This window comes from Amblyomma mixtum, chromosome 9, assembly GCF_055824585.1.
Source record: "Amblyomma mixtum isolate Tamu chromosome 9, ASM5582458v1, whole genome shotgun sequence".
NCBI lineage: Eukaryota > Metazoa > Arthropoda > Arachnida > Ixodida > Ixodidae > Amblyomma > Amblyomma mixtum.
The window spans coordinates 60949786-60969553 of NC_143020.1; the positions used below are offsets into that span (position 1 = coordinate 60949786).

The 19768-nt window shown below is 48.1% G+C and overlaps 1 protein-coding gene across 1 annotated transcript; it reads right to left on the reverse strand.

Moving 5' to 3' along the window:
* Nucleotides 1-1103: 1103 nt before the first annotated feature.
* LOC149329256 (uncharacterized) lies at nucleotides 1104-13158 on the reverse strand. The gene is made up of 3 exons (XM_089562167.1): nucleotides 12491-13158; nucleotides 5074-6353; nucleotides 1104-1913 (listed from the first exon to the last, which is right to left on the reverse strand). Exons 1-3 carry the CDS (start codon nucleotides 12848-12850, stop codon nucleotides 1538-1540), a joined length of 2016 nt encoding a protein of 671 aa, XP_089418293.1. The 5' UTR covers nucleotides 12851-13158; the 3' UTR covers nucleotides 1104-1537.
* Between the last annotated feature and the right edge of the window lie 6610 nt (nucleotides 13159-19768).

Here is a 19768-nt window from a genome sequence, read left to right on the forward strand (position 1 = left end):
CCTACGGGACACTGCACAAGCGTGATGAACACACCCGGGTTATATAAAACGGTGTGTCATGTTTAGGTGGCGGTTCTCGATCAAGTTTAGCCGCTGGACGAAAGACTAGCTGCGGCATTCGGGGAACCGTCGTTCGCGGTACGCTTTCAAGGCCGAGTCGCTGAATGTTATAATAGCTTGTATGTGCCATCGCTACGGTGTTTGCATAAAGTTAATTTCAATTGTTATCCGAGTGGGCACTGCTCGGCGTTCACAAGTGGCATTTTGCTACGAGCCATCCGCTCTAACAACTGATCCTCGGAAGAGCAGAGAAAAATGTTACTTTAATGCTAAATCAATAAACAATCCAAAAATGTCATGTTTTTTATATGAAACCCGAAGTTTAGAATTGCAATTCGCGCACACCAGAAAAGTACTGCGTAATAGCCAAGATGGAGGAGTTAGGCACCGTCGCTCTCGACCAGATGAATTCCTATGAAGCTTGGCTACAAATGATAAAACATGACATATAGGGTAAATATTTGTTACTGAAGGCGTCATTTTAAGAAACTATAGAAAGAGCCAGGGGAAATATTTGTTTCATTACAACGCTTTGATTGCTTTTGTACTTTGTACGTCTTGTCAGAAGAACCTTCGAAACAAAATCTACCACCCAGACAGAACGCGCCAGTCGGCCAGGCGCGGCATCGTGCGACCTATTCGGCGGAGTGGCACAGTCACGGCCATTACGCCCCTGCAGTCCTTCCTTCAATGCAGCCCTCCTTTAAAAGATAGTCATCAGCGAGTAAAGTGGAGATCGGTGTATAATGTGGAGCACAACGCCGCCACTAGCACTTTTCACTTCCGCAACATTATTCGTTTTGTATGAACATCGCAAAAGCAGCGAATACTCATGAAAAAAATCGAGTGTAATACATTTAGTTTTATTACAACACGATTCATTTTTACTTTTTTCCTGCACTATTTTCATTTCATACGGCAGGAAAACTACATAATTAGAATCCTAAAAATGCTATTTGCATACCCTTAAATAATGCCTCTAAACTTTTGGAAAATTTTAAACGCATCACATCTCATCTGCGTTGTGGCCTCTTTTCTTAATTACAACTTTCGCAAAACATTCATCCGCTAGACCAACAGTGGCAGAGGTTTAACAAGGTAAGACATGTCAGTTCTCGCGAATATCTCAGAAGTCACACCGAGAAAGTAGCTCGCTCCTAACACAGTTCCTTGTGGAGGTAACAGATTTGGGCTTACACACAAAAGTTCGCACCAAATAAGGGTAAGCAAGAGTCATACATAAATTAAAAGGAATACACTTCAGAAGAGCTAGTTGTTGGGATACTTAAAAAAAAAAAAGAATACTTAAGTGATCCACTCGTCTATAATAATGAGAGCAATATCGTATAGCAACGAAGTCAACCGGTCGAAAGGTATCGCACAAAAAACAGATAAAAGAGCAAAAAGCATACAAAAACGTATCATCCCGCAGATGTACACGGTTTCCCTTAGCAAACTCATAGACACATAAGCTACATCATCCACTCGGTAGCGTGACATTATCGCAGCGATTCTGTTCGCCCGCCTCCGCGCCACCCTGGCAGTTGTACGCCGTGGCAAAGTCAGCGTTTCCCTTAAGTGGTTCATTCACCAAAAGCGTAGTGTCAAATGTGCCACTGCAGCTGTAGTAGGCGTAGCGCGCGTAGAAGAACTGCGCCTCGGACATCCAGCGGAGGCTCCACGCGGGACGCATTTTGTACCAGCTGGGTCTTGCAACCGCTGGTGCGACGCCTTCTGTGGGCTCAGCAGGCGCTGACGCGACCAAGGCGGAGATTCGTAGCCCCACCTTCAACGCCTCCACTTGAAGCGCGTGTTTGGGGTCCACTGCGGGTGATGAGTGCGCCTCGCAATCCCTGCACCCAAGTAACTGCAGCGTAAGTTTTTAAGGCGAAAGGCCTTTAACGGCTCATTAATCCGTCCGTCCGTCCGTTGCACTATACCTGTCAATCATGCTGATGATGTCATCAGTAGTGTAATAGCAGGAACCAGAAATCACTGAATTCGTTGTTGCATGGTATGTCGTAACCATTAATTGGTAAGCAGTCATTAATTTATACTAGTTTATTAGCAATAAGACATTGACAATTAGTAATTTATCACTAATCAGCCATCAATTAGCAATTAATTATTATTTGGTGTCTAGTAATTGGTGATTACTCGTTAATTGATAACTACTCGGTAATTAGTCATTGATTAGTTATTGGATCCCCACATGGTTGATGGCGCTCGCGTAGCTCCTTACTGCGCATGCGCTTGGCGCTTTGGTGGCGCCACCGTCGTGTGGCGCTGACATTTCACCCGACCGAGTCAGACGCCTCGTTTCATTCGTAAACAGCATTCAATCAGCAACAGAAGCAGCCCAAGTGGCGCAGAAAGGCTTTCGCCTCGCGCACTTAAGATCGTCAAAGTTCCCTCTGAATTTTGATATGACGGCCTACCTTACCTGTTTCCGCGGAGAATGGGTCTATCGGCATTTGAGAGTACTTAAAGGGCAACTCCGGCGATTTTTCAGTCATTTTAGGTCAATGGCTCTTTTGTGTTCCTAAAAACCTCCTGTACTGTGTACGATACAAGGTTTTCAAAAGCAACCCCAAAATAATTTTTAAACAGCAAAAAACGCAAAACTCGTAACAGAAACCGCAAAAAAGAAACCGGGAAGGTGCCTTCGTGCGGTATTGACTGGGGCGTCACTGGCGTGTTCGCCGCTCTGTGAAGTCCCCGGAGATATCGAAACTACCCTGAGCCGCGCTGTCAACATGGCTGAAACCGCGGAGAACAGCTTTTCCGAGACCAGCGAGTCTTTAGAAGACGACTCATTCGATGATTTTGGACTGGACGAGTCGCCTTTCAGGTATGATCCACCACCGCGCAAGCCAGCCGAGTCACACCACAGGCCGCGTCACCTGCAGCAAACAGATGGTCTGAACTCGGAGAAGCACTCGCATGGGCGTCCGGAAGTGGGGGGAGGGGGCAAGGGGGGGGGGGGGGGGGTTCCCTGGAATTTCGGATATTTTTTATGCACTACTAGAAAACAACTACACAGCTTGATTAGCACGCTCAGGAGATATCTTTCCGGATTTTGCTTATTAAGTTCAATTCTTTGTTCATGAATAAATTCCAATGTATGTTATCCATGCCTAGCACTAATTTGCTGTTTCTAATTTTTGTTTCCTGTGCGTATAGTTTAGACTACAAATACTTCCTTTTTGGTGCTAACCTACCGCCTCCCCCACCCCCGCCCATCGGGTGCTGCACCCCCGCCAACCCCCCCCCCCCCCCCCCCCCCTCTGCAAAAATTTCTGTGGACGCCCTTGAGTACTTGAGTCATTTATCGTGCATGCATTTGTGACAATCGTCAGAACAAAAGATAATGTGATGCTCCCGCTGACAGCTGTTCGTGTGGCGAGTGCCGGCCGACCCAGCCTGATGAAAGAATCTGCTGCCGGAACGTTGCCGCGGTGCACAACGTCCAAACAGGGGCATGCATCGCCAACAGTCCTCTCTTCGCGAAGCTTCGTCTCGACGGCGAGCTTTTGGAGGTGAATTCACGCCAGTTACAGTTCAACGATCCAACCTACTTTGAGCACGCCTAGCGTGTTCCTCTTCCTCTTGACAGCCGCTCTTAGTTCAGCTGGCCGCTGCGACGGGCGGTTGTACTCTAATAAAGTTGGCACAGAATCTGCCTTCAATCGCTGGTTGAACGAAGCCATAGCGAGTCCAAAGCTCTCTCGAAGGTACACGCTGTCTTAATAGCAATCTGGCTCGAAATGTTCCGAGCACAAGCGGGAATGCTCCCTCGGAGACCAGTCGACACGACGGACAGCTCTCACCCACTTGTCGCGAAGGTCCTTATCGCTAGGAAACCTATGGTAGGTCACACTCGTTGTCACAGATGAAGCATTTGTGCACCCCACAGAAAACAGAAGTTGCCGTGAGCCATCACTCTGGCGTACACATCACATCATGCATGTTGAGATGGCGCGAAACTAAACAGGTGGTCGAAATAATTCCGGAGACCTCCACTACGGCACCTCTTTCTTCCTTTCTTCTTTCACTCCTCCCTTACGTCGCGGTTCGAGCGTCCGTTACTGTGTCATTTACTTCCCTCAAAGCCAATTTTCAGTTTTCCCCTGCACTGCCAACGCCAGCGCGCGCCCGACCAGCTTGACACGCCAACACGCCAGTGACGTCACAGTACAGGATGGCCTGTAGAAGTTGCTCGATCAATGAGTGCCGCTCGTGTCAGCTCGCGTCGAGGAGCGCTTGTCTTCAAAATTCGCTTGCGGAAAAACTACGCTGCTTCCAGGTGCGAAATTTTACGAGAGATCAGACTACCATAAAGAATACAGACTTAAAATTTCATTTTGATCGATGAACCTCGAAAAATCGCCGGAGTTGCCCTTTAATACCTTTTGCCAGTGCATTTTTGCACATTCTCTTTTAACTTGTCCTGCGTTCAGTTTTCAATAGCGGAACTTCTTGCTTATTACGCTACGTGCTTAAGTTCTCAGCAATAAACAAAGATTCCAAAAAGACCTTATCAAATTGAAAACAGTGTGACTATGTATTCCTCTCCTTGACGTATTACATCCTGCTTTTATTTGTTTTTTGTTTATTGATTGAACCCACGGGGCTGAAGGCATTCAAGAGAGGAATGGTTTCAAATAAGAACATACTTAGACTAACGCAATGACTTTTACAAAACTTCCATTCTCCTGTTATAAAATGTTAGCAAGGTTCGAAAATGCTGCTTATAACTGATGTCGGCCATTTCTCCGGCAAGGTTCCTTTCTCGTAATCCACGAGGCAATGAAGACTGAAATGTAGATACGGTGTGACACGTTCCAATTCAAATCTCGGCTGGCACGCTGAATCTACTGTGCGGTGGATAGCGGAACATTCATCTCACAGCACACTAAGTTCTTAACCGACAACGCTCGCATGATTGTAGGCTACGTTATTTCATGAGCGCTTGTTTTCTTACCGAATTCACAACGGAGTAATACACATTACCTGAACTCTTTGACCGCCGCCTTTGTTTCTCGAGACCAGCCCGTTGAACTCAGCATGTTGCTCCACATCAAAGCTGCCATACGACTCGCAATCACCGCGGCGTCGGCAAGCAGTGGATCGAGGGTGCCCGAACTCAGCCAGGCGTAGCCCAAAGACGACACGTACAGGGTGGCCTTGTTCAAAAAGTACAGGCGGTTGCTGACTCTATTCATAGTGTCGTCTCGAATCCCGGGGACACCTCGTCGCGCTTTTTCTTTTTTAGCGTCGAACTCGAAGTTCAGCGCCAAGAACAAGTTCCGAGCGAAGCCATGCATGGACATCTGGGGCACGGCCGGCTCCTGGAACACCAGGTCGCCGGGGAGCATCAGAGTAAAGTTGCCGATGACCTTCTTGAAGTGCTCCGTGTCATTTGGCGAAGCCATGAGCCGCAGGAATGGGGCGTATTCCACGAATCTTCTTCGCGTCTCCTCAAAGATCTTGTACAGCTGCTGGTCTTTCGCGGGACTCGCGAGGGCCGCTACATAAGTGGCGCGCCATAGTTGGCCTCTCTGGAACACGTGGACGTGGCAGATTGCCTTGCTACGCATCGTTGGTGATTTCAACGTCCTGTCCTTTTGAATGTAGCTCATCGATTCCAGAGCGACAATAAGCAGCATATAGCACAAAGACAACGGCTGATCGTTCATCAGGAGGCGTATGTCCGAAAGGATCGCAGCCTTGAAGGGGGTTCGGATTTCCTTAACCTTGTCAATGTCAATAAGAAAGTCGAGAAATATGTCCCTCAGCTGCGACGCTTCCAGACCGCCAAAGACGTCGCTTATTTCTTTTAAAGACAGGGAATCAGCTTTCTTACGGCCAGGCAGAAATTTACTTTCGCATGTGGACATGTCATTCCGGGTGTAGTTAGTGCCGAAATGAGCGCTCAGGATGGAGAGAGCTGTGATGTAGCAGGAATCGTCGCAAAATTCTTTGTAGTCGGTAGTCCGGAGTAGCCTCCTTTTTAACACGAACCCCAATGTTTTGGTGGTCGGGCTGATTAACGTGAAGATAAACTTGAGATGGTATCGCCTATCCACCGCGAGGGCAAAACGGAGCAGATCTGCGCCACTCATTCGACTGGAGGTGTTGGCGATTTCCAGCACGACCGTCACGACATCTCTGGCTCGCTGATCTTGACGCCACACCTCATTGAGGCAGGATGTGTAGAGAGCGTGAAGTGCTGCCGCAGCCCGGCTGCCGTAGTTGTCTGTTCCTTTGATGATGTTGGAGGCGATGTCCCACTGCGAAATTGCGCAACAGGGCGAGAGTCAAATACCTAATTAAGGAGGTGCAACGATGTTTGTTCACAACGGTCTTTCTCACCGCACAACAGTACACTGACCGTCGTGACGTTGAACGTAGCGGTACATTGAAATTAAGGAATCGCAATGTGCTCGTAATACCACGGTATGCAGTCCTATTGGGAATTTTTTGTGTGGGTTCGATGTCCACGAGGCGATAACAACGGTCTTTCTCACCACACAACCGAACATTGAACCTCATGAAGTTGAACCTTGTGGTGCTGTAAAAGTAGGGAGTCACATTATAAGCATAGTACCACGGAATGCAGACCCATCTTTTGGGACTGTTTTGAGTTGGTTCGATGTCCAAGCAGCGATAATCTAAGGAAAAGTAGATACGGAGTGCTTTACATATTAACATATATCCCGCGTAGCACAGCATACGGATTCTACAATCTTTCAGAGTGCTAAACGTACCGAGCGAAGCTCAAATCGCAGATTGCCCATGTATTACACTGTTTATCTTGATCGTGGACAGCTTTTATCCGTAATCGCAAGGGATGAAGTTATCGCAGAATCCGGGGAAGTCCCATGTTGCAAAACAGGGGAGGGAGGACTAGTGTTTCTCACCTTCAAGGGTTCTGAAAGCTGGCGATGCAAAGCAAGCGTCACCATATGGCAAAACTGGAAATCCAGTGGGCTTTCAGTTTTTACAAGGGTTGTGCTTACTGATGTCACAATTTTAACGTTACCGCAAACCATAACTACACAACACCTAAAGGGAAATGGTCCGGAGCAAGAAAGACGACAATAGTCCCTTCGCGCAACTGAATTCAGATGCATTCACGTCCTTCTAAATGAAATTGGTATCCAGACAATGTACCCCCTTTGACAAAAGTACCGAGCAGCAGGTTTTCGTTTTCAGCCGCATAACGAAGCCTTCATGGCACCCTTCAGGACCGAAAGGTGTCAGAACGTGAGGACAAAGGGTCACCTCACTCTATAGAGATTCATAGCTTAAGGGCCACCATAAGTGCTTCGCTAGGCGGCTAAGAAACAAAGCACCTGTGCCCGGTTACTTTTGGCAAAGGGGTACACAATGAAATGTGTTCATGAATGACAGACAGCCTGAGCTGTGTGCCTTGTAGCACAGACTGACTGCAGCCGTGTAGCCTGTGCTGTGAATGCCATGCAGAGGGCGCTCGGAATGAAGTGATGCAACGTGCACGAGCTCAGGCACCGAAGCCTACGACAGTATGCTCAGAGGTTGAAAGATGCGGGCCACTCTGAATCTACAGCCTTTTGAAGCGAAAAGCTTCACTACCCGCACCACAGCCGCGCTTCGGGTGAGCCGTCGGCGTCAACATTTGCCGCAGTGCGCATGCGCGAAACCGAATGACTTCACGCGCGGCGCAGGTGGCCACAGCCGCCGCCGCGCCGACTCCACCGCCTGACCTTTCGGTGCAGCCGCGCGCTACTGCGCATGTGCGCCGCCTCCTCACCGGAGCTACTACTGCGCGCTCGCCTTCTCGCCACCGTTTGGTCTTTAGTTGCAGCCGCGTGTTTACCACCGTTGCTACGCATGCGGAAGGAGGGCTAATAACGCGCTTGCCTACACCGTTATCGTGGTGCTCCCAGTGCATTGTGCGCGATCTGCGACAGCCATGACGTCTAACAAAGCATAACTGCAGCTTTTCGCTTGTATATCCAGGCTTAACCAGAGATAGGTCACTGCCAATTTTTCGGCCCACCCTGGGCCAACATCGGCGGCCGATCGAGGCAGTCGTCAGCGTAAACTTGTTGCTTGGATCGAGTAAGCGCAGAAAAGTGTACCGCTAAGCATATTTGCGGAAGTGAGCAGACAACGTAGCAAACTGTTCAATCCGTAACAAACCTCCTATATATCCCATCCATATTTCGGCGCCAAACATAATAGTAATGTCGTAAGAATACTGCAAATAGAGACACTGTAGGTTATTCGCCTTATTGCAGCCATACAGGCTCATACTGCACGTTCAGAAGATAAAATATTGCAAGATATGTTTTACCAAGGCTCTTAATATGAGACAGAGTTTTTCTGTGAACCACAGGCTCTCTTGAGCCAAGTGTAATTAAGGACGTGTTTAGCTTCTGTTCAAGATCAGCAACATAGTTTACCTTTCACCTCAGAAAGAAACAAAATTTTCCAGTTTATAGCACTGCCAAGACTAAATGCTTATGCTTTGGAATTTTGATCGTATTGAAAGAGAGCATACTACTTTCTGGACGTCAGTCAAAAAGAAGTGCTTTTTTTCGTTTTAGGCATTTATTCTAGATGGGCGATTCTTTTATTGCTTTTCAAGCGCGACAATGCAGTAAATCTTTTAGATCGACAGTTTAAATGCGCGTTACTAAATTTCTTAGAATTTTCTCCAAGCCACGAGCAAAATTCCTGAAGAGCGCTCCGGCAGGGGACTGTTTTTCTTCCAAATTGGGCTGAAACCTTTGAGAAGGCAGTGGGACTTGGAAACCTCCTGTCAGGTATTGAAAATTGTATAGCAGTAAGATATATAGCCTCCTATTGAGCATGCCAGGATAATTTTAGTTGGTATTGCGTACATTATGTGTCCAACAGGTTACTTCCCTGTAGTTTCGAAAGTCTATAATAAACGGACTTGCACAGAGGAGCCACCTCTGAAGTAATTTGAAGTAATTGCAAAAGCCTTAACAAAGAGTCAAAACCTGCTCAATTGATGTTTAAATTGCTCACTATTACACACGCCCTCTTTAGAATGCGAGTTTCGCAATGTATGCCTTTAGGTACACGTTTCAAAGAAGGTATGTCAGCGAAGAAAACACTACAGAACAGGAATGAATCCTGCCTTTTGAGATGCATTTCTAGTCTATAATTGTTTTTTGCTGAAGTACATTCCAGGGAAGCTATAGACGTTCCAAAGGAGGTATGTCAGCGAAGAAAACACTACAGAACAGGAATGAATCCTGCCTTTTGAGATGCATTTCTAGTCTATAATTGTTTTTTGCTGAAGTACATTCCAGAGAAGCTATAGACGTTCCAAAGGAGGTATGTCAGCGAAGAAAACACTACAGAAAAGGAATGAATCCTGCCTTTTGAGATGCATTTCTAGTCTATAATTGTTTTTTGCTGAAGTACATTCCAGGGAAGCTATAGACGTTCCAAAGAAGGTATGTCAGCGAAGAAAACACTACAGAACAGGAATGAATCCTGCCTTTTGAGATGCATTTCTAGTCTATAATTGTTTTTTGCTGAACTACACTCCAGGGAAACTATAGACGTTCCAAAGGAGGTATGTCAGCGAAGAAAACACTACTGAAAAGGAATGAATCCTGTCTTTTGAGATCCTTTTCTAATCTAAAATTGTTTTTTGGTGATGTACATTCCAGGGAAGCTACAGGAGTGTACCAGATATTCACCGACCCACAATCGTCTGTTCTACGCATGTGGGAAAATATAAGAATATTTGCGAGAACGAGTAAGAGACCAAAGAAAAGGCACCATCCCATCGCTTCTGTGGCACAGTGTATATATAAGCTCTGAGTTATTGAACGCATAAGGCAGTGGTCCGAATCGACTTTCTTTTTCTGATACGTTTTCTTGTCTTTTTTGTCACAAAGCACAGACAGCTGGCAGATTATGCATCTTTTAGTTTGGGGAAGGGAGGGGGGGTATATACTGCTAGGGTGAGTTCTGTGATGCTTTCGACCCAAATTTGCCGTTCAAGGGCTCATTTTTTAATTCTCATTTTTTTTCTGTTCCTCAACCCTTCCATACACAGCGTGTACAGGAAGAATCATCAAATTTAGATGTCACCGTCCTTCAATTTGAGCAAGAAAAGCGTTCGTTCTTCAACTTGAGCAAGAAAAACGTACATTTTGAAGCAAAAGCCTTAGTGGCGTAGTCAAGCCGAGGTGATCGGTGCCGCAATTTCACCGTCAAGTGGAGGAGCGATGGGTGTGTGGCAGCCACATGACATACCTTCTCTCATTCCCTCCTTTATCCCTTCTCTTAAGACGCGGCTCAGGTGTCAACCGAGATGTGACACAGATACTGCGCTGTTTCCTTTCCCCAAAAACCAATTTTCGATTTCCCCTTTCTTTCTTCATTTCTTTCTTGCTTCTATCACTTCCTCCTTTATTCCTTTCCTTACGCACGGTTCGGGCGCCCACCAAGATGTGACAGTTACTGCGCCATTTCCATTCCTCAAATACCAAACCAAACAAAGCAAGTGGGCCATCGACGTTCATTGGGTTCATTGGTTTGGTTTATGGGGTTTAACGTCCCAAAGCCACTCAGGCTATCATGGACACAGTAGTGAAGGGCTCCGGAGAATTTCGACCACCTGGGGTTCTTTGACGTGCACTCAAACTACCGCACTATATGAACGCTAGTCTCAATCAGGGTAGGCGGCAGGCACGAGCGAGCTATTTCACCAAAACATACAGAAACCGCCCCGATATCCTTTATGTCGACGCGGCGGAAAATTCGAAACCAGGATATTTCACGGCAGTCGCAGCCTATGAAGACGGCACAGTGGGGGCCGCCGCCACTATCCGAACTAATTCGCCTGCAAAGGCAGAAGGAGCCGCCATCGCACTTGCGGTGGCCCCCTCGATCATTCACAAAACACGTAACCGAAATTTGCACAGATTCCCAGGCCGCGTATCGCCACTGCCTAAAGGTCGTGGCGACGGTATCCTTGCCACAGCCACCCCTCTCGACCGAACGGCTACTCTTTCGTGGGCCCCTGGGCATGCCTCGATCCCCGGTAATGAGAGCGTTCATGCGCTGGCCCGAGAACTCTATCCCGGACCCCGGATGATCAGGCACCCAACCCTGCTCAAGAGGCCCCACCGGTCCTCTCTACATATCAAATCACCACAGTCTACAATCTCAGCCGCATGACACTGCTACCACCGTACAGTACCTTGTCGCCCTTATCCAGCGCCACATGGCGACAATTACAGGCAGGCTGCTTTATTTCCCCCCACCGTCTCTCATGATTTCCCCCCAACTTTCTTCCTGGTTGTAAAACCTGTGGCGTGCCCAGTTCCACACTCTCCCACTACCTTTGTGAATGTCCTTCCGCAAAGGCAGTACCCCCTATCCCCAACCCCACCCATTCTTCCTGGGAGGCTGCTTTACGGACCGCTCTGCCCGCTGGCCAGAAATGTCCAGAAAGGGAATTGGTAAGGAGGACGTAGAAGGGAAACGGCAGGGAGGAGGAATGGGTAAGAACTGTAAGAACTGTTACAGACAGGCTGCACTTCAGCAAAGACAAGTGTGTTTCAAAGGAGCTGATATTAAATTTCCAACAAATCATCTCACCCAACTAAGCCATTTGCACCCATCAAGTCCCACTGATTCCATTTGGAATCGTGCAAAAAGCGCATTAAGAACCAATGTAACTTTTTATTTTTATTCGAAGCATACTACTTTAGCTACCGCTTCAGCCCTTCACCGTGGTTATGCGCTTCCAAATCACGTGATACATGACGTCACACCACGTGACACGATGACGTCACGACAGTGGAGAAACGGGGGCCCACCTCGCGCCGTCGCTGTGGTTGTGCGCCTCCAAATCACATGATACATGATGTCACACCACGTGACACGATGACGTCACGACAGTGGAGAAACGGGGCCCACCTCGCGCCGTCGCTGTGGTTGTGCGCCTCCAAATCACGTGATACATGACGTCACACCACGTGACACGATGACGTCACGACAGTGGAGAAACAGGGGCCCACCTCGCGCCGTCGCTGTGGTTGTGCGCCTCCAAATTACGCGACACGATGATGCTTCGCATTCTCCAGGCTTAACCAAGTTAAGCCTCAGCCATTTTTTTTCACCTTGTTGAATTATTCTCCTCCTACACACGCTGGCCTCAAAATATGCGCTGTAATTGGGCTACGAAAGGGTTAACACACAATAACCTGCAAGCAGATCGTTTAAAATATTCCTCGGCACGTGAATGACCTTTTAGGTAGCATTCAAATGTTATGAGCTAAGCTCGATCTTTAGCAAACTTTCAGACTAGCCGGGCGACAAAACCAGCGAATGCCAGCTGTTAAGAGAATGCCGCTATTACGACAAGTGGGATGTCCGCGCTGAAGCTCACCAGCATGTCGTTGGCCACGTCTTGCTGGACGAAGCCGTGGCTGATGGCGTTTTTGCAGATGTACGCGGAGAAGTCTCTGCAGGGCGGCTCGTGTTTGTCGATGACGGCGAACAGCCTGCCTGCCTCGCTGGAGCAGCAGAACTCAGTCCCGGTGCCGTTCTTCTCGTCCCGTTTGGCAACTCCTTGGATGGCGAACCAGAGCAGCGCGGTGGTGGCCGCTGCCAAAGAAGCTCCGCAGAAGCAGCCAAGGCAGGTGCCGGCCGAGAGTAGCGCTTTGCTCCGCGGTGGTGAAGTCCGGGACGCTGGGGGACCGCTGCCAAGAGGCGAAAGTGGGTTTTCTGCCATTGGCGGAGGCTCCATCGCGTCTCTGTCTCTTCTTCTGGAAAATTCCCTCGAGGAGTGCGTGCGAATGCGTGTCGGTAGCGCCTCCTTGTGGTAGAAATGTCCGGTACAAAGCTCGTGCTCCCGCTGAAGCTGCCCTACCTTTCCATATATAGTGATCCAAGTGGTCGTCCTGCAGCGTTCCAGGTGGTGTCATTACGCACGTGTGTATTCCGATGGTGTCTTACTTCGATAAAAGAAAGACCGATCTCCTGAAACAGACTGCCCGCAAACCGCAACGAAATGTCAACGTGTTGCGTCCATAACATGCTCTCGCAATCCCACACGTCGTCATCATCATCTTCAGCCTGTCTTAAGCACACTACAAGACAAAGACCTCTTCCTTGTCTCTCCAATTAACCGTGTCCTTTGTCATCCGCGGAAACCGTATCCTCACAAACTTCTTGATTTCAGCTGCCCACTTAACTTTCAGCCGCCCCCTGCTACGCTTGCCTTCTCATGGGAACCAATTAAGGACTTCATTTTACCATTACCACTAAGGACCTCATTGTTACCTCATTTAATTGAATGCCGATGTGCCCCGGTACCCAAAAGAACCGCACCGAATTTACACGGAGCAGGATCAGCTGTTGAAAGAGGCGTAATACCCGATACTCTGTGGGGGATGATAATGTAGAGCAAATAGAGAGTCCGTCATAACCATAACATGGGAAACGGTAGGATCCAATTCACGTAAGGCTAAGATTACTGCTAATAATTCGTTCAGATTAAACAACAGTTTTTCGCCGCTGCGTTTCGCTGGGCGTTCCCTCTTCATCTGATGACAATGATGATGTCCTCTTCATCATCGTCCCTGGACATGGATTCACAGTTAGTGCGTAATATCCTTTCCTCAAATTCATTTTCTTCATTACGGCCTCTCTTTCTGTTTCTTCTTTCCCTCCCGCTTCTTCCCTTCCTCTACAAACGGATGACAGGTGTCCACTGATATATGCGAGGCAGTTACGGCGTAATTTCCTTTCCTCAAATACAATTTTCATTTTCATCATTAGGGTCCCTCTTTCACTTTCTTCTTTCGCTCCCACTTCCTCCCTTCCTGTACAGTGCGGTTCTCATCAATAACAACTTTTGCGTTCCGCCGCCATCAAAACACGGCCGCCGCGGTCGGGTTCGAACCCGGCTGCCCCAGCTCGGCAGACGAGTGCCTTAACCACTCAGCGAACGCGGCGGGTGGTCGCCAAAAAGCAAGGTGATTTTCTGGACTGTGGGTTGCACACTCGCCTGGAAATTGCAAAAAATTAAATTCCCCTTACGTACGGAAGAAATTTTATTTTGCTTTGATACCAAGATGACGTCATCTGGTATTTTTGAGCCCATTGCTTCTAGTGAACGCCGAGACCCGGCTTTATTGCCGATTAGCGATATAATGCCTCCGCATTGAAAGATGCCTACGTGCTGTGGGATGTCAGTAAACGTTCAAGATCACTAAGTGGTCGAAAAAATTGATAAGGCTGAAACTACGGCACCACTTTCCATCTTTTCTCTTTATCCGGAGCCCTCCACTACGGCGTCTCTCATAGCCTTAGTCGCTTTGGGACGTTAAACCCCATAAAACCAAACCAAACCAATCTTTATACAAGACCACTTCCTCCTCTTCAACACCACCTTCCACTATCCAAAACAGGCACGCATTAGCCGTAGAGGTAGGTGGTAGGACGGTTCGACAGGGTACAGGGAAGCTATCTCAGGAGACGAAAGATGTGATTGACAAACGCCAAAGCACGAGGACGTAAGATTGAACAGACAGAATAGAACGAGCAGAGCTATCAAAGTTAATTAATAAGCGCAAGGTAGCCGACATAAGGAAGTTTAGCATGAAGAAAATGGAGCATCCTCTAAAGAACGGAGGTAGCCTAAAAGCAGGGAAGGAAAAACTAGGCGTAGGTAAAAACCAGATACATGCGTTAACAGACAAAGAGGGCAGTCATTATCTATATAAACAAGGTAGTCCAAGTAGCGAAAGAGTTCTGCATAAATCTACAGAGTAGCGAATGTATAATGAGAAATGCAGTAGAGCACAGCAACGGGACACCCCACCGGTAACGAATGAGGAAGAAAAGAAAATATTAGGGGCAATGAAAAGGGGGAAAGCCGCTGGTGAGGATCAAGTAACGGAAGATGGGTTGAAGGATGGAGAAGAGATTGTGCTAGAAAAACTAGCCACCCTGTATACGCAATGCCTTTTGAAATCGAGCGTACCCGAAGCTTGGAAGAACGCTAACATTATTTTAATTCATAAGAAAGGAGGCGTCAAGGACTTGACAGACCGATCAGCTTACTGTCTGTTGCCTACGAGGTATCTACTAAGGTAATCGCTAAAATAGTGAGGACAACCTTCAACTTCAATAAACCAAATCGTCATGCAGGCCTTTGTAAAGGATACTCGACAATAGACCATTTTCACGCTATCAAGCAGGTGACAGAGAAATGCGCAGAATATAGCCAACCCCCTATACTTAATTTCGTTGAGTACGAGACAGCTAGAACAAGTGGAAACCTCCGCTGTCATGCAGGCATTGCGGAATCAGGGTGTAGAAGAGTGTTATGTTAAAATATTGGAAGGTATCAGTAACGACTGCACAGCTACCATAGTCCTCCGTAAAGTCAGCAATAAAATTTCAATAAGGAAAGGGGCCAGGCAGGGAGACACGATCTCACCTATGCTATTCACTGCCTTTTTGCAGGAGGTATTCCGGGGCCTGAATTGGGAGCAGTTTGGGATAAGAGTTAATAGAGAATACGTAAGTAATCTGCGATTCGCTGATGACATTGCCTTGCTAAGTCACTCAGGACATGAACTGCAAAGCATGATCAATGAGTTGCACAGACAGAGCTGAACGGTGCGGCTAAACATACAGAAAACCGAACTAAGGCTCCACAGTCTAGCGAAAGAACAGCAGTTAGCATTTGGTCGCGAGATTCTGGAAGTAGGAAGAGAATCCCAAGCAGTACAAGTTACCGGTCCAATATTCGAACTGGATGGCTTCACTGTTGGGCTATGTAAGATCGGCCTTTGCCTATACATGTCCAATAGTGTGCCGATTAGTCGCTAGTCGCACTTCTGGGGATATGTCTACTTCGGGCAGATAACGACCGCTGATCCGGATCAGGAGAGGGAAATAACGAAGAATAAGAATGGAGTGGAGCGCATATGGTAGGTTCTCTCACATCATGAATGGCAATTTACAAATATCCCTCAAGAAAAAAGTATACAACAGCTGTATCTTACCAGTACTCACTTATAGGTCAGAAGCATGGAGGCTAACAAAGAGGGTTCAGCTTAAGTTAAGAACAACGCAGCGAGCTATAGAAAGGAAAATGATAGCTGTAACGTTAAGAGATCGGAAGCGGGTGGATTGGGTGAGGGAACAAACGCGGGTTAATGACATCCTAGTCTAAACAAAGAGGAAGAGATGGGCTTGGGCAGGGTATGTAACGCGAAGGCAAGATAAACGCTGGTCCTTGAGGCTAAGGGAGTGGATTCCAAGAGAAAGCAAGCGTAGCAGGGGCAGCAGAAAGTTAGCTGGGCTAATAAGATTAAGAAGTTTGCGCGGATACGGTGGTCGCAACTGGCAAAGGGCAGGGTTAATTGGAGAGACACAGGAAAGGCCTTTAACCTGCTGTCAGCATAGTCAGGCTGATGGTGATGATGATGGCAAAGGGCATTTGATAACCTTGCCGAAAACTTAAACAGGCCGTCCACACTTGTGCGCAGTAGTCTCCCGCATAATACACAAAAGACTCCGTGAGAAACACCCCGCGTGATCCCCGAAATCATCTATCACGCATATACACTTTCATCCATCTTTATTGCCAATATCTACCACCCCCAATTGAAGACGATAGCCTCATTGGAATCTTTCCTGCGACAGCGGCACCGACTGGCAGGGAAGCACCTGCAAATCAGCGGGTATCTGAACAGTCAGCGGGCAGTCTGGGGACACACAACAATACACAGAGGTCACAGGCTCTGGCTGGGTACACTCACTTCAGGCTGACATCAGCACAATACACAGTAGCCTCTGACGACGTGATCACATTAGCATAATAGCCCTCCTGGTTCCAGTAGCAGAGCCCAGACGCGTAACCCCTCAATAGGCTTGCATAAAATTGCGAGACCTGGTACAGAGCCCAAGTAGCTTTGTCCAACACACCAGAAACCGTTCGTGGTACGCGCATGTATCCGTTTGTTGCATCCCAAATGCCCCTTCCTCCCGAAGCGGTGCAAGTATACAACTAGTTAGGCAGCTATCACCTCTTTCTATCTTTTTGAACCTGTCTTAGAGCCCCCCCCCCCCCCATACTCACCTTTTACTTTCCCTTTCCCCGCTCCCCTGTGCGAAGTGGCATGCCAGGTGACCTTACCACCGGCCGACCTCTTCACCTTTGCTTCCATTAAATTATTTTGGCAATACTAGCAGTAGATCCGCTCGCAACTGTTGATAAACCTATCAGCCTGTCAGATATTCCTCCTCACCTTTCTTTTTTCTGCATCATTAACCCTTTCCTGCGCCACTTTTCCCTTCCATCTAATGAAATATTTTCCACCAATTAGTATATTCGGGCTATTTATCGTTTTTCAGAGGAAAATACTAGTGGTTGATTTTTGCAGGGCTGCCCAAAAGATCGTAAGAAGTTTCATAATTGATGAAAGTAGCTACAGCGAAATGCTGCGACTTATCCTGAAGAAGAGTCTGCTCGTTGAGCCTGCGCATGCACATTGAAATGCAAAGTGACCACAAGTCCACCTCGTGGCCAGTGAAGGAAGGTATTAACAGGTCTATAACTTGCACAACGTGTTTACTTCTCAGGGGTTGAAAGAACAGTTGATAAGGTACCTGACTCCTCCGTCGCCCCTCGGCGGCGAGCAGCACGGCGGTGGCGCCCGGCCTACGCGACACAGTTTGTACAAGCGTGACGAACACACCCGGTATATATAAAACGGTGTGTCGTGTTTACGTGCCGGTTCTACATCAAGTTTAGCCGGAGAATGAAAGACTAGCTGCGGCTCTCGGGGAGCCGTCGTTCGTGGTAAGCTTTGAAGGCTGAGTGGTTGTGTGTTTTAACACCTTGTATGTTCTATCGCTTCGGTGTTTGCATAAAGTTAATTTCAATTGTTATCCGGGTGGGCACTGTTCGGCGTTCACAAGTGGCATTTTGCTACGAGCCATCCGACACAACACTTGATCCTCAGAAGAGCAGAGGAAAACGTTACTTTAATGCCAAATCAATAAAGAGTGCAAAAATGTCATGGTCTTTGATATGAAACCCGAAGTATAAAGATGCAATGCGCGCACACCACAAAATTACTGCGTAATAGCCAAGATGGGGGAGTTTGACACCGTTTTTTTAACGACCAGACGAATTCCTATGAAGCTTGGCTATCATAAAATATAGGGTAAATATTTGTTCCTGAAGGCGTCATTCCAAGACAACTGTTCACATTAGAAAGCCAGGGGAATATTTGTTTGATTAGACCGCTTCAATTGCTTTGTACATCTTGTAACAAGAACTATCGAAACACTAGCTACCACCCAGAGATCATGGAAGAAAGTTGGGCTAGTTGGTGTGTATTCGTTAGTGACTGCGACATTGCAACTAGCGTGGAAAGCACAAAGACAGCGACAAAAGGAACCGACGGGACAGCACGCTAGACTTCGTGAGTAGCTCTCACGAAAAAATAAATAATCTATCTGTCGAAAAACTTTCGCGTCAATTTGGTTTAAATGTTTTCTCTTTGTTATGACAACCTGCTTCGTGATAAAGAGAAGGGGGCGGGGGCACAGTCTCCTGAGCATGCACCGAATACAAGTGTAAAAATCTGTTATGTGTGCATTAAAACGTCAGTTGAGGTCTAGCGTGCTGTCCCGTCGGTTCCTTTTGTCGCTGTCCTCGTGCTTTCCACGCTAGTTGCAATGTCGCAGTCACTAACGAGAGAGAGAGAAAACTTTATTACAACAGGAATTCGGGGCATGCCCCAGGGTCCCTGCAAGACCCCACTCCACTCAAGTGTTTATGTTCATAAAGTCCATAACACTGGCAGCCCGGCCGGTGGCGATGGTCTGCACGGCCGGGTCCTCCGAGCGCAGCAGGGACTCCCAGTCCTCCCAGGTCTTGAGGTTCTCTAGGTCCCGCGGGGGAGGGTCCGCCGGGCAGAGGGAAATGATGTGGAGGGAAGAAGCGAAGGGTTCTGGGCATAGGGCGCATGCCGGAGAAGGAAAGGAGGGATGATAGTGGGCTAGGGTAAGGGGCGAGGGGAGAGTGTGTGTCTGTAATCTGCGCCAGAGTGTTGCGTGTCTGTTATCTAGGGAGGGGTGGGGCGGAGGGTAGAGCTGGCGTGAGGCTCTGTATTCCTGGGTCAGCTCACTGAATGAGTGCATGCGCTCCTTCGTGAATCCCGCATCCGAAGCCACCTGAGCCCGGTTTAAAGAACCTCGGGCTAAAAGGTTGGCGGCCTCGTTTCCGGGATTCCCGGAGTGCGCAGGCACCCATATCAGCTCCACTTGGCGGGGCAGGGGTGCATCGGGCGAGTCCAGTATGCCAAAAGCAGGCACATGGATTCAGCCTCTTGCAAAATTTAGAATCGCAGTTTTTGAATCGCTGAAAATGCACCGGGCCTCCGTGCGGGTGATAGCGAGTGCAATGGCGGCTTCCTCTGCAGCCTCTGGTGAGGTGTTGGGAGGGAGAGGTAGTGTGATGAGGGCAGATAACGAGGAGTCCACCGCAGCTGCTGTCGCTTCATCACCCGTGCAGGCAGCGTCCACCCATACGGCGTCCGGCTCGGAGCCGTACGCTCGATGGAGTGCCTTCGCACGGGCTCTGCGGCGCTGCTCATGGTGGGACGGGTGCATATTCCTCGGGAGTGGCCTGATGAGG